Below are 16,066 nucleotides of genomic sequence, written 5' to 3'. Positions count from 1 at the left end.
GCTAGGAGTGGACTTAACATTATTAAATAGGAGATTGGAAAATGGGGAGGGGTATTGTGATGCAGGTAGAATGAATAATTATATATCCAGTTATGCTAATTATCTAAAAATATATACTGATGCTTCTAAGGACAAACAAGATAGAGTAGGAGTGGCCGTGTATATCCCGGAAATCCGAAGAGAATTGGGTAAAAGGAATAAGCAAAAAGCAGAGACTGCTTGCGAGGCGACATGAAGACACAGGCTCATCTTCACCTCCACACGCTGGGCAGACAGTCAGGAGCTAATGTTGTTGTGCTAACGCATTTTGTTTTAACAGCCTGAAGCTAGTTGTTGCTAAACTTCCGCTGTCCCAATCCTACCTTAAACCAGGGAGGGAAGCGGGGGGCACCAATCTGCCTGCTGCTGCTGCAAGCCGTTGTCTCTCTCCCTCCAGAGACACGGGTTTAGCTTCGCTAAATGGCGGAAATATAACCAGTCGGGGTTCGTGTGCGCATTCATGCTCTTGTCCGCTTCACCTTGTGAAAGTGGAGGAGCAATCGCCACGGTATTTTTGATTTTGTGGAGGTGATCATGATGAGATCACGTTTTATGTCAATAAATCCAAACTATTGTGCAGAACACTTTTATACTGTCACAGTTTGAAGTGGACAAGAGTAGTAATGTGCATTTGCATTTTGGTGGCGATCGGTCACCATTTTAGACAACAGAACTGACAAAGCGAGCATTACCAAGCATGCCTTCCTCGCGTGACGTAGACCGCTGAGACCGAAAACATTACATAAGCCACGCCCCTTTTTGGGGCGTGGAAATTTGTCGTAAATCTAATCACCAAAAAAGACAATAAATCACTACGGAGTCTTTTGAGGAGGGCATTTTAGTACTAATGTCGTTTTTACATGCAAACCTATTATATAAGTGCCAATGTTAAGATCATTCAAGTGTGCCTTTAATATTTTCACTCTCCTAGGGTATTAGTTTAGGGGCATACCTGGTTCACACTCCTTACCAGTAGGTGGCGGTAATGCGCCTGTAAGTTTCTTGCCAAAAGCCAAAAAAAATCCCATTAGAAGAAGAAGAAGAAGGAATCGGGAGCCAAGTTGAACCGTAACACCGGGAGTTCAGTCACCTTAAATAATGGCATCATGGCTAAACTCCATTTTCTAATACAGTATGTCTGACAATATTAACATTTAGTTCGACTAACGCGACGTGCCAATCCGCGAAGCTTCGTTTGAAAATGTGCCCAGAACTTTTGACACGAGTATACCTTATAACACATATCTTTCGTCAAAAATCCTGGAAATCTCTATTGTTTTCCTTTGAGTAAGACAATTTTGATTGTTGACAGTAGGGGCGCTGAATAGGTGCAGAGATTAAATTTGAAAATGTATAATGTAGAAGCAATCTGTTTTTTTTTCATGCGATGCTGAATTGTAAAATTACTCACTTCAACTGGCTTCCCCAAAACAATCGCAGCGAATGAGCACAGCTTTTTCAGAAACTCGTCGGAGAATGAGCTTGCTGGTAAATTGCTCTGCAAGTCGACAAATGGCATTTTTTCGGTGTGCTGGAATCAATGGATTCGACGTCCTGTCCGGTTCAATACTCGCCTTCCTAACGGAGGGGCAACTCATAAGTCTATGTAACATGGGATTCTCGTTGAGTGCTGTCTCATACGTCGACATCACCGCCATATTGGATGTGGAAAAGCTCTGCTTTGTGGGTACTTCGAATGGGGACCTCGATGACCCGAAGCCCGTTGACCAGAAGTGTCTTTCGGCAGCTTTTAGTTTTCAAAATCAAGATTCACGTCAAAAATTCCAGTTTGGTCGTTTCTTTGATAGCAAAATATAGTTAAATATAAATGTATATTTAAAGGTGTATATGGTTTTAGGTTACAGCAATGAATAAGTTGAAGGAAGGAATAAATAGCTTGCGTTAACTTCTTAATGTAGGCCAACGGGAGTCTGTCAAATAACCTTGGACTTTTAATTGTCTCTTTTTATTGTAGACTGTAATGTTAGATTGTTAGATTTTATATATATTTTATTATGCTCAACAGAATTCAACTGGTCTGGCAAGGCTAATTGAACACAATAGATATATGAACCACATAAATGTCTGTACACTTGTGTTTTTTTTTCTAGATGTTTGTGACCATTTGGACTGCATCTAAATGGCGGCATTTGCCCTTACAATTTGTGACAGTGCAAGTAAAAAAAATCCTCTACTCATGCATGTGCAACCTGTGAAAATGATGTTTGTTTTCATTATTATTGTTGATTATTCTTTGCTGCACGTACTGCTATCCAACAGCTTCTGGAAACTTGAGGCTTTTATCAGTAATATAGTGAAAATGAGTGGAAATGTGAATATCGCTGGGATCGGGCAGAACTCTTGTGCCTCCAAATTCATCACTTAGTGTTTCTAGGAGATAAAAAGCCTTTAACCTTGCATCAGCAAAGAGAGCAAGTGCGGACTGACCAGTATACATAAGTGATGTTTTTACACCCAAGTCCAGCGATTTTACTTTGGTACTTGCTTTACAGTGTGTGCCCCTAAATTGTCCCCTACTTTGCAATTTCTTGACCAACATTGATGCATATAAGTACAGTACATTTCCTGTTAGCTAAAACGGATTGTGCTGACGTCAGTGACCTTTGTCTGGGTGATGGACAACAATACATGAAGTCAGACAAAACAGTACATATACACACACACACACACACACACACACACACACACATATATATATATATATATATATATATATATATATATATATATATATATATATATATATATATATATATATATATATATATATATATATATATATATATATATATATATATATATATATATATATATAATATTAGCAGTATTGATTCCTAGTTGCTCTGTAGTTGGCCCCTGCCTGTGTTTGTCAGGGAAAACTCAGTTTTTAAATAAAGTTATACGATTTAAAAAAAGAGGCACGGGACCGTACCTCTTTTTTTATCCATTATCCTTTCGTTGAAGGATTACAAAGGCAAAAGGAAACCTTGTAACAATAACCAAGTGTGTGACTACAAAATGTTACAAAAACATGTAAATAGGAATTAGTTCTTGTCATTTGTTCCCATTTCTGTTTCTTCAGTTTTTCGAACTCACCCGTTCTACACACTAAATGGATTCTTCTTAATATGGCGGCCGTTTCCGTAGGTGCAAAGCGAAACTTTACTTTTTAATCAAATAGCATGACATTTACAGAATCTCCGGGAGTCAGGCTTCCTCTGATCGAATTCTGTTGTATACGGACACTCGGGAGCTTCAAATTGATTGTGAGAAACAAGCGGCGTTATCGTGTGCTTCGTTATCAAACCCTTGGCTTCCTTCGAAGTTGATGGTCGTATTCATTGACGTTGCTATTATTCCAACTGTTGTAATTTTACTGGTAAAACCGACAAGTGAGATTGGACATCTCTTGATTAATAAGAAATAAGTCTTTTAAGGAACGTGGATAGCACTTATTTCAGTTAGAACAGAACGGCGTCCCGGTGGACGTTGACGTTAACTTGCCCTAGTGAATCTCTGGTGTTTGGATGTCACTCCCAGTCAATATAAGGGGGGATTTGGTTCGCTAGCATCGTGTAAGTACTTGTACCAACTTTATTTACCATCCTTGACTACCTATGACTAAACTGTTCAAAATATATAGTCTATATGCTGTATTGAGACCTGGTTTGAATGGACATTTTCGACCTATTGTCAAGGCATATTAAACTGAGCAGTGATGCAAAAAATGTGAGCAGCCACTTCCAGACATAGTGGTAATTCCTTTCTGGTTCTTGTACGATGACTAGTAATCCTGACAAATCAAATGGAGAAGATTCTTGACCTAAGCCAATTGGAGCTCCTGGAACTTCTGGATCACCCGGAAAAGGTGGCGTCTATGGCCCACGACTCTGACGAGGTGAGAGCTAAGATGCATCTCAGAAGTCACGCATTCAACACACAGTCAAACATTTTTGTGCATAAAGTAGTTTCGTCGGGACCGTCTAAAACTCTTCATGTATAAAAGCTTAATCTCGACTAATGTCAGAAAACTATGACCGACGTGAAGTCAGGACGAGGAAATACAGGCATGCTTAACGCACACTCCCGTCTCGTGTTTCTCTAAACACAAACAGCCTCTCCGCGGCCATTGAAGCCTCATCGCAAATATAGACTATAGACGATTATTTGAACAAAAAGAGTGATTCACTGCACCTTGGAAACTGTTCACAGCCGTGGTCCACCACTCAGATCTGTCCCCCAGGCAACTCCAACTCACTATTGTTCCTCGCCGTGCTTGCCACGGCCATCGAAGCCCTGCTGCGAAAAATACAGACTACAGATGAATGACGGATTAATTAAAAGTGCTTCTGACTATGCTTAGTCAATCTATTTTAAAATTTTACCCGTAATTCGTCAACAGTCAGCAAAATGGGCGTCCTCAGTGACCAATAGACAGACTGTCACATAGGCGAAACGCCCAGCTCTGCTTTTAACAATGATGACTTAAGGCCCTGATACATTAAACCGACGTCGGAGGTCGTTAAGCGACGTTGCGTCTTTAAGCGCCGTCTGATTAGTGTAGTGGACACTGTCGTAGTGTCGTAACCCGTCTGTAAGCATCTTGGGGGCGTTTACGTATGTTGAATCGCTGTCGCCAGCCGTGACATTTGGTCACTCTGATTGGCTGTTAGCTAGCAAATCAGCGCGCGGAGCAACAACATGAAGGGACAAAGGCGGAAAAACAGTGAGCACGCCTCCGCTGCCTTAATCTTCTTACAAGTACAAGAGCGAGGGTTGACAATGTAAGTATTTCACAATACCGTGTCAAGAACGTGATGGTTTACTTCGCGTGGGAGTTCATCGTGAGCGAAGAATAGAGCCGAAAGCATTGTTTACATTGTTAGAATCAGCCCCCGGCCAACAGCTTTCCGGTTGTAGTTTTCTAACCATGAGAAAGGGTGACTACCGCCGGCGATGTTATGGAAGGGTATTACATTTTATGCATGCGCAGAAGGTACTTTAATGGTCAGCGTCGCTGTCTGTCGTTGCTGTGTGTTTTGCCAGCGTGACGTGCCGACAGCCGGCCGGGCGCCACAGGGGGTAAGCGTCTGTCACTGTTGGTGAACGTTGTTTTGGTGTATCAGGGCCTTTAAAGCAGCACTGGGCAGGAAAATGACCTTAAAGTTTTTTCACAACTCTTTTGATGAAACATTGATTTACAAGTAGTTGAATGGGACTTTTGTCATTCCCTTGGGGGGGGTTGTATCGTTTTTACTGGCAGTAAGCAACTTTGAGGAAGATGGAAGCAACCCTGGCACACAAAAAAAATACAAATATCCTGAATTGCTTTACGGCTAGCCTTGTCACGATACTAGAATTTCAACTTCGATACCGATACCCAGTTCAGTATCGATACTCGATACCATTTTGATACCACATGGAACAAATTAAAGCACATAATTTTTTTACTGTAGATGTTTTTTTTATTGCCAAAAACTTAAATTATCATTAATATAATGTTTTTTAAAGAGGTAGTGCAAAATTAAGTTGTCTGGGCTTGGGGTAGTGCAAAACAAAGGAAGAAGTAGTGCAAAGAACAAAACACACAAAAAACAATTATTAATCTGTAAATTGTCTGAACTAGTGCAAAGAAATAACCATACTGTGCAACACCAATGGCATCTGCGTATGCTATAATCAAAATATTAGCTGGATATGTGCATTTGAGTGTTGAACTTGTTGGCTCAATGTTGCCATTAGACGTACTTGGCTGATTCTGAATTTTGGGTCATAAGTTGCATCGCGTCAGTCCTATGGCTAGGCATTGGCCGAATGAGCCAGCCGGGCCGACCCAGGCAGCATCACCGACCCCGCGAAGAGCGAATGCTGCCACCGCGGTGTCCCAGCTGCCGGCGCCGCTGTGGAGATCCATGGGAAGGACCGGCCGGGCGTGCACACGCCCAGAGTCGCCGCCGCCGCGGTCCGTGCTTGCGAGCCGGTACAAAGCGAGCAGAGGGGCTGACCGAGAGGACCACGGCAGCTCGGGTGGGGGCGAGCTTCCGTGCTATTTTGACGCAGCTTTGGCGGCAGGAGCCGCGCGCACACTTTTTTTGTTTTTTAATCGGTCGTACTTCGTTCGTAGCTCTCCCGCGCGGCTAACTAGGGCGTCGGCGAGCAGTCTGCACTCGGCAGAGCAAGGGGGGAGGGGTGCACGGGGCAGGTTTCCGCAGTGTGTGCAGGATCAGCAGACCATTAGGAGCAGACGTTGGCAGCGCTTGTTGCTATCGAAGTCAGTGGTTTGGTATCGGTAGTATCGATGCCACAGCAAGCTAATCTTGTATCCGTTCAAAATGTTAAGTATCGAGTAAGTACCGAAGTATCGATATTTTTTGCAAGCCTATTTACGGCATACTCACTTCCTCCTTTCGGTACAAGGAAGGAAGTCGATTTGATTCTACGCGCTATTACTGTTGTCATGACAGAAGCCCCAAAACAAACAAAAAAAACCAATGTATTGTTTAATCAAAATTTGATTCATTACCTCATCACTATTCATCTTTCAAACAGCCTCTGGAAATAGAAATGCATTTCAGTCCAACTTGCAGGCGAGCGAGAGCGCAAGATTTCACGAAACTACGGGCTGGCGCGTATGGGAAATGTGATTGACTTTTGCCAAAACACTACCGCTTTTGTCGCTCCTTTACATTTGATAATTTTATAAGCTGCACTACTGGATGCATTAATCATTTGCTACAGGTCTGTTTAATGTCACATCAAAATTAAGTGGGAAAAGGTAAGCCGACATATATATATATATATATATATATATATATATATGTATATATATATGTATATGTATATATATGTATGTATATATATATGTGTGTGTGTGTGTATATATATATATGTATATGTATATATGTATGTATATATATATATGTGTGTGTATATATATATATATATATATATATATATATATATATATATATATATATATATATATATATTAGGGCTGGGCGATATGACTGAAAAGTATATCACGATATAAGTGTTTCATATCGGTCGATATCGATATATATAGAATTTTTTTCTTTTTTTATACTATTGAAAATAATGACTCGAAGAAAAAATACATTTACTGGTAGGTTATTTCATTTTAACATAATCCTTAACGTTTAATAAGAGGTCAATGTAACTATGAAAGAGTGAAATAAACTGGTCGATATAAAGATTAAATAAACTCCATTTTAAAGATAATGTGCTTAGAAGGGCTGAGAAATGTTTGAAATCTGTCACAATCTAAGTATTTCATATCAGTCAATATTGATAATTATTGATTTTGTTTTAAACCTTACCTTTAAATAACAGTTAACTGTTTTTTGTACATCGTTATGTAGTGTAATGTGCAGTTTGTCCTCCATCAGTGCATTGTAAATGCTGATTTGCATTAGGTCTACGCCAAAGCAGTTGTTGACACATATATTAGCCTTCATTCAATGTTCATCCAATGTAAGTAAACGAATACTCTCTTGCGGTGCATACATCATCGTTGACCAACCGTCTTAGGACTACTTTATCTTTTTAGCGGACTCATTATTGCCTTAGTCCATTCATATTTTACTTGCTTGATTTTACCTTGAGTGCGATGCCGGTGTCGGATAAGGCTAACTACTGCTAACATGTCAAAGACAAGAACTCCTCTACTTGTACACCATGGCTCCATCCACAGGTTTTTAATAGGGTTATCATGCATAATATAATTTAATTGTAAGAGTTGTACTGAGTCGAGTGGTCATTTATTTGAGCAAAGTTATGACGCTCGCTTAGCGCACGGCCGCCGGGCCAGCGAGCGTAGCGCACGGCCGCCTGGCCAACGAGCGTAGCGCACGGCCGCCGGGCCCGCGAGCGTAGTGCACAGCCGCCGGGCCCGCGGGCATGCTCTGTTGAGTTAACAGCTTCTTCTTGTGTGTGTGTGTGTGTGTGTGTGTGTGTGTGTGTGTGTGTGTGTGTGTGTGTGTGTGTGTGTGTATATGTGTATATATATATGTGTATATATATATATATATATATGTGTATGTGTATATATATATATATATATATATATATATATGTGTATGTGTATATATATATATATATATGTGTATGTGTATATATATATATATATATATATATATATATATATATATATATATATATATATATATATATATATATATATATATATATATATATATATATATATACACACACACACACACATATACACACACACACACACACACACACACACATATACATGCATATTTATATTCTCATATAAATCACCCACGGAGAGGTGAATCCTTTTGATATGTTGAAGTGGGCATTAGTAGAGATGTCCACATAAATATTGATGGCCATTTTTGGACATTGTAAGCAATAAAATTACAATGATTTCCAATGGAGGGTTTGAAATCGGTTCCTCGCGTGACTCCGGCCGAACAAGGATAGAACGGTCGGGGGTGCGGACATTGTGCTCATTATCAGGATAAATGATAATAACGTGATTGGATTAATTATCCAAAATTAATGGATAAAATAGAAAATGGCAACTCTTTTCATTTTTCTGACCAAAAAATATATTAAATGAACTTGGCCATCAGGCCCCCGTCCCTTTAAGAGAGAAGACTGACACACATTAACCGGGTTTACATGGACACTTTTTGTCATTCTGACTGCAATCACTACGAATAAAGATCTCTAGTCACCTGTTTACCTGTGATGTGGTCTTTTCCAATCCGCCATTTAATGCCCCACTCCGTTAATCAGATCAACCGTGTTACGCATAGATTGATACGAACACATGATTTATCAAGATTGAGTTCATTCATCAGTTTAGCACAGTAGTCGCAATGCTTTTAACACTTTTATTAACGAATTCCATTCGGATTCAGCCTTTTTATTCCGATTGAGGTGTTTACATGGATCATTTTCATTCCATTTGGTCATTCTAAGCCTTTGGCTGGCTGTGCATTTGGGATGAAATGCATAACTGACGCTACTACAATCTATACTGGCGGGATGGGTCAGTTGGGATGGCCAGTACATTTATAGGGTGGGCCGTGGCCACCCCTAGCCCCTGGTGGTGCCATTGCATATCAAGATAGGTTTTCTTTCAGTGTAATTTATAGTTAGTCTGTTCGCGTTTATCATTTTACTACAGCATTGCTTTGTATCTAATAGAAGCAAATTGCGCTCAAATTGAGTTTTCTGAAATCCCACTGCAAAGATCCAGAACATCCAGTTGGAGAGGGAGATGGCTTTGGCATCCAATCGCAGTCTTGCGGAGAAAAACCTGGCCATGAGGCCACACCTGGAGTCAAGAAGAGAGGTTCTGGTGGAGAGATATACACAGCTCGAGGCTATCAGAGAAACTTACAAAGAACACTACGCCATTATAGGTATGCTCAAGTAAAGGACAGAGTGACTATGTTTGCATGCAATCAATATTCGGGTTAAGGTCAAAATTCTGGTTTCTGAAACATGCGGAAGAACCTGAGCGGACAGATTTACTCCCGCGTTTGAATATGATCATTTAATTGTTATGTTATGATTCATTCATTTCTCATAATTGTTTTCCTTGATCTCCTGCACAGATAGGATAGTTGACCAGGTGTCTCCAGAAGCATTCTTCTCCAGACTACAGACAGAGGGCAAAAAAGCTGAAGCTGAGTCAGAGGTCAGTACTAAACTATTCATTTACATTGGTTACCTGACATGTGAGTTTCAATTCAGTGGCCAAACTTGGAACTCAATTTACTTGTATTTTAAATCAGTACAGCACGCCCATCCCAGCTGTCTTCGGGCAGTAGGCGGGGACACCCTGAATTGGTTGCCAGCTAATCGCAGGGCACACAGACAAACAAACAACCGCACTCACAATCACACCTAGGGGCAATTTAGAGTGTCCAATCAACTTACCATGCATGTTTTTGGAATGTGGGAGGAAACCGGAGTACCCGGAGAAGGTACGACCTCTGCACTGTGAGGCGGACGTTCTAACCAGTCCTCTCTTAAAGGGACGGTGAGGCGGACGTTCTAACCAGTCTAACCAGTCGACCACCATGCCGCTGCCGTCCCTTTAAGAGAGGACTGGTTAGAACGTCCGCCTCACAGTGCAGAGGTCGTGGGTACGATCCCAGCTCCAGCCTCCCCGCTTTAACACGTCGTTGTAATCGTAGTCCTTTCTCAGAAACAAAGACGTGTGGAACCTTGAGATTATATATATATATATATAATATATATATATTAAAGCCAACCAATTTATTCCTGACAGAGGAGTCTATACATACTTCAGAGCTCTGGGTCACCCACTACGCCTATCTTAGCCTTAGCAGAGATGGTGTAGACCGGAACGACACGATTCTATTTCTAGACCCAGCCTTTATACAATGCATCAAAAGTGAAAGTATAAAGATGTCTGGTTGGTCCAGAGTTCACTGACGTCCTTGTTGTCATGCCTGCATGCTTTCTTGTAGGGGTGGGCGATATGACGATATTAGATCGTTAAAGACTTTAACGTGTTGACAATCTCATAAAGCCGAAAGATCGTCTACAGGGCACATTCTATACAGTTTAGCTCTATGGCGGCTCAAAGTCGCTGACGCATACCCAACCAACCAATCACAGCACGCACAGTGCACCGTACGTGACACTCCCCACCTCCCCAATTGTTTGTATAGCCGGAAGCTATAGCAGAAAGTCACCACGAAGCAGAGTTGGTCCCGAAAAGAAACTCCATATCCACAGTGTCAATTTGGTTTGGCTTTTCCTCGGAGGAGAAATCGCAAACCAGTTATTTGCAAAGATTGCAAAGACTTGGTTCGGACCTCAAATGGCAACACGACAAACCTGTTTAATCACTTGCGGAGACGCACCTTGCACAAATCATATGAGAGTGAGCGAATGACTGTACAGTAAAGGCACTGTATTTAGACTTTACAGTATTTTATGTCTGTTATTTATATTATTAATATTGTATTTACATGTTTCTAACTATTCTTTAATGTTCTAATGATAACATATGCATTTTTATGCGTATAGGGTTTTATATATACACTTATTGATATTATATACTCAATATATCCCTGTACAAAAAATATATATATGTTGAAAATAGGGTCCGACGCTACTTCACAGTTTTTCACTTATCGCGGTAGGTTCTGTGCCCCCCCATTAACCGCGATAATCAAAGGATCACTGTATTCAAATTAAAAGCTGTTCAGAAAGCTTAGCTTTCTTGAAATGTCTTTTTTTTCTTTTAGGGTTTTATATACATTTTAAGTATGTTTTATATGTTTAACATGAGAAAAATGATCAAAAATGTGCAAATTAGTCTAATAAAAACGATGTAAAAAAATAATCATGATAAAATCATGATCGTGATTTTAATTTTAAAAAATCGTGATATTTTTGCCATATCGCCCACCACTACTTTCTTGGCAACGCACTCCGGTAATCCGGGTCATCCGTAATGTAAACAGAAGAATTGTGGGTAGTGGTGTCATGGCTCTCGAGTTAGCGTTACCCTTAGCAACCCGCACAGCCTGTCTAAATTCACAATATATGAATATTGAAGGAGATTAAAAGTCTCTACATATATGCTATATCACATAATTACAAACAATACTGTAAAGCAACAAAAATAAACATCCATTACTAAACAAATAAACATACATACATACATCCGTAAGGAATTTGCTCTGAGGTTTACCTTATTCCGCCGACCAAGGGTGCTAATAGAATCAAGTGCCGGTGTGTTACAAACTGCCACGGACGGTGTGTAGCACGTTCTTAAAAAGCCGCAGTGACTCGTCACTTCCTTTACCCATACACAGTTGAACTCCAACACAAATGCAATATCGCTACTCTTTGGCAACTACCTCAACAATAAAGCAAATCATCTTGGGACATTTTATAAATTATATTTAATTGATATTTATATACTAGATTTGCTGCATTTACTCTCAGTACGCCAAGTTAACACATGTCCTGTTTTCCACAAACCCTTAATGGCAAGACCTAACAATAAAAGACATAACATACCAACTCGTTATGAAGTACTAATTTAGATTGCTAAAAAAATCATATTCCCCCTAGTCGTTAAAGTTCCAAGTGAGGTGATTAATTTATGCATATTAGGGAAGCAAAACAAAACGTTTTGCATTAAGGATGAATAAAAACCAATACAAGTGTTAATTTAGTTTTATTTAGCACAGTGTATATACTGTATAACCGTTGGTACCATACATTTTTCAGTCCAATAATGTCCATGACTTGATCATTCATAAAATGCTGAATTTTCTTCCAAATACATAGATGTAAAAGGAAGGGTGCCTGTTAAAGGAAGTGCCTCAAGGGACCACACACACATTAAAGGGACACTTGGCTTAACATTGGTACTTAGATAATAGGTTTGCATGTAAAAATGACATCAGTACTTAAATGCCCCCCTCCTTCCCAAAAAACTCTGAAGTGATTTAAAGGCTTTTTTTGTGATTAGATTTACGACAAATTGGCCCACCTCCTTTTGGAGCTCGGCTTGTTATTTTTTCGTTCTCAGCGGTCTATGTCACGGGAGGGAGGCAAGTGTGGTAATATTGCTAGCTTTGTCAGTTCTGTTGTCTAAAACGGCGACCGATCGCCACCAAAATGCAAATGCACACTACTACTCTTGTCCACTTTAACCTGTGAAAGTATAAAAGTGTTCTGCACAATAATTTGGATTTATTGACGTCAAAGGTGAGCTCATCATGATCACCTCCACAAAATCAAAAATACTGTGGTGATCGCTTCTCCACTTATACAGGCTGAAGCCGACAAGAGCATGAATGCGCACACGAACCCAACTGGCGATATTTCGGACATTTAGCTACGCTAAACTCGTGTCAACTCTTAGGAGGCAGACGGCGACAAGCAATCAGGCAAGCATGGATCTTTATGCAGTTGGCGCATGCCCATTGCTGTCCCTCTTTGTATTGCCAATAGACAGTATGTTTTATCACGCATGTAGTGCACATGCTGACATTTAACAGTCTGTATAATACAGTAAGTATTCCCACCTACGGACCTCTGTCAAGTGGAAATTCGCTCATTCGGAAAAAAAAACGTATGCATTAAATTTTCTACTACTATGTTACATTAACGATCGATTCCTTACAACGGAGTTCCGGTACTGTATCCGGAACCCGAAACCCATAGCGAAGCCCGCAGTAGCGCAAATCATAGCAGTTCCCACTCGATACTACGGAAAAACTTTGACCGTTCCGCCATCATCGGATCCAAAACGGCGACATGTAAGTTACTTCTTTGGCATGCGTTTTACTGAAATTGCAAAAGATTTCAAATGTATTCATTTACATTTTCGTCTGTAGCTCATGGCGTCCAAACGAAGAAGAACGGTAATGACCGTGGAAGAGAGAGTGAAATGCATCCGATTTAAGCGAAGCTGGACACAAAGTAAAAAACATCCAGGAGACACTTGGAGTCGGAAAAACTCAAATCTACGAGACTTTTAAAAACAATGAATCGATTCCGGCAGTTTGCCTGCTCGGAGGAAATTACTTGCGGCTCGACGGACGAAGTACAGTGGTGTAAATGCTAAAAACTTCCCGCTAACTGGACTACTAATTAGATAGAAGGCTAGCTCGATAGCACTTTCTATGGGCATTGTGGACTTCGAAGCGTCTCGGGGCAGGCTTCAAAAGTTTGTTGCACGAAATTAGCCGAGCAATGCCGTCTTGTGTGGTGGGGGAGGGGAGGGGAGGTGAAGTTAGAAGATATCTATGAAACCCTTGAGCAAAACACCAGTGTGTTCGAGTCTGACGAAGATGATGATGTGCCCAATTCAACTCCTGATGTAAAGCCACCGTCCAGCAAGGAAGCTATGGAGATGGCATCAAAAATGCTTTTGTATGCACAAGAATCACCAGACATCAGTGATGATCAACGGGACAGTTACTTGCACTTAGCAATAAAACTGTATGATACGCAGACAAACATTTTCATACAGCAAAGAATGAAACCAACACAACAACTCAAAATACTCATTTTTTCCTGAGTCTGATCAAAATCAACATTAAAATACAGTACAGGTTACTGTAGTTAAGTACAGTACTGTCTTGCATTGGTGTTACAGTATTTACATTATTTTTTTTTCAACAGTATTTGGACCATGTTTGTTATACTGGAGTTTATTTTTGATCATACACCTGTAGTTTATAGTGCAGTTTTTGTTTAATAAAAGAAAATACAGGGGTGAAACACTGATTTGATCATATATGAAATAATATTTATTTTGTCTTGCTATTGTTGAAGAGTCTGGAATTGATTGAAACATAATCAAAAGCTTTAAAAACAAGTGTTTCAATTCAGACCAAAATTGAAAAATAGGCTGATCTTCTATTTTGGTTTCATATTTTTATATCCAACTCCAGACGAGTGAGTGCCTCACCAGTCATGAACCTCACTGCATGTCACTGGTCTGTCTACAGGTTCTAGCTGATGTATTTCTGGAGGGCTCTGTGCCATTGGAGTCATTCCTTGACCGCTTCCTGGTTCTACGTTCCCTTGCTCACAAAAGACGTGTGCGAATAGAGAAATTCCAGGAGGGCATGGGACAGAAAAGAGAGGATAAGCCCACAGCTATATCATCATCATCATCACCAGGCATTAGCCAAGACCCTCACGTTAATCAGTGGAATCCACAAATCGCAACAGCAGAAAATCAGCAGCTACAAGCAAACAACAAATGCCACACCTCCAGCTACTATAATGCTTCCCAACATCTTTCTTCATCTGCAGGCGCTTCCAGTGGCGTCCCCTACCTCCAATGTCCTTCTTCTCCTTCCTGCACTGCCCCACCAGTTGCGTTATTGGCAACAGACACGAGCCCAGTCATTGCCTCATCGCAGATACTGTCATATGCGGGCTTACCTTTTGCTCCGGCAGGGAGCGTCACTGGCCCCAGGCCAGCATTCGGTCCTATTGCTTCAGCCCCATGCCCTTATCCAACTCAGTCATCTTTCTGTGCCCCAAACCCAGGATCAGCTTTCGGCCAGTACACACGGAGCCATCCCCAGAGCAATACCGCAATATACCCAGCTTCATATAGTGATGGTGGTTATAATTATCCGTCCAGATCTGCTTCCTCCAATTCTCAATCACAAACTGAAAGACCAATTTGCAGACCTGGAAATGGAGTACCGCAGCCATATTCTTAAAAGTGTCTACTCCAATTTTTTTTTTAAGAGGCCTCTTAATTTCACTCACTTTATCCACCCTTTCCTGCCAAGCTTTCAGCCTCATTGCTTCCCCCTCTTGTCTTTCTGTCATCTACTGTGTGACCTTTTCTTTAACTTTCAGATTATAGATCATTATTCTGTCTTTAGGTGAGTTTTCTTTATTCCCATGACCCCAACTCTAGTCTCAGGTTGTTTGTGGTCCTTTATGCAGAAATGGGGGACTTGAGTCATATGACTTGACCCGAGTCGTACTCAAGATGCTATTTTTTGGATTTGCGACTTGCTTGCCAAAATCATTAGGAATGACTTGACTTGACTTGACTGGGGACTTGGCATCTGAAGATATGTTCCCATTAGCCCCGCTCCACACTGAGACGGCCTCGCTTGGCCCCTGATGTTTGTTTTTCCACATTAGACTTTTTCAGGGCCGAGCGGGCCTAATGGAACCGCTTTTCAGAACTATCTCAGAGGTGGTTCAGTGCGAGTGAAAATGTAGTCGGAGTCGCCGATGGCCGGCCGTTTAAAATTAAAGACGGACCGGCATAAAGATGGGTATATTATCCCCCGCCCCCGGAAAAAAGGCGAATGACGGACGAGGGAAGAGTACCCACGCTGCAGACGAATGATGAATAACGGACGCTCAATTTTTAGTCAAATGTCATGTCAGGTCCGTACCTGTCATGACACCCCGGCGCATTAAGATCTCCGACTATTTATTGTGAATAAAAAATATTTATTTTAAA

General features: G+C 40.8%; 2 protein-coding genes across 6 annotated transcripts in view; one reads left to right on the top strand and one right to left on the bottom strand.

Annotated features, from left to right (window-relative positions):
* The window catches only part of ddt (D-dopachrome tautomerase), a 15,533-nt gene extending 13,892 nt beyond the window's left edge, over window positions 1-1,641 (bottom strand). The window contains exon 1 of the mRNA XM_086033917.1: window positions 1,451-1,641. Coding sequence (XP_085890043.1) covers window positions 1,451-1,558 — 108 coding nt within the window. The 5' untranslated portion in view covers window positions 1,559-1,641. The remainder of the gene's footprint in view (window positions 1-1,450) is intronic.
* Window positions 1,085-16,066, top strand: vps37c (VPS37C subunit of ESCRT-I). 5 transcript variants are annotated; one of them, XM_086033915.1, is made up of 5 exons: window positions 1,085-1,171; window positions 3,849-3,958; window positions 9,311-9,482; window positions 9,678-9,760; window positions 14,574-16,066. In XM_086033915.1, exons 2-5 carry the CDS (start codon window positions 3,866-3,868, stop codon window positions 15,300-15,302), a joined length of 1,077 nt encoding a protein of 358 aa, XP_085890041.1. In that variant the 5' UTR covers window positions 1,085-1,171; window positions 3,849-3,865; the 3' UTR covers window positions 15,303-16,066. The 5 variants fall into 5 exon arrangements, with proteins under 5 accessions (XP_085890041.1, XP_085890040.1, XP_085890039.1 ...); XM_086033914.1 differs by lacking the exon at window positions 1,085-1,171 and adding an exon at window positions 3,108-3,203; XM_086033913.1 differs by lacking the exon at window positions 1,085-1,171 and adding an exon at window positions 3,124-3,326.

The sequence above is a fragment of the Filicampus tigris genome, chromosome 6 (assembly GCF_054856515.1).
Source record: "Filicampus tigris isolate MCC_2025a chromosome 6, RoL_Ftig_1.0, whole genome shotgun sequence".
Taxonomy (NCBI): Eukaryota; Metazoa; Chordata; class Actinopteri; order Syngnathiformes; family Syngnathidae; genus Filicampus; species Filicampus tigris.
This window is presented reverse-complemented; position numbering and strand designations above follow the sequence as displayed.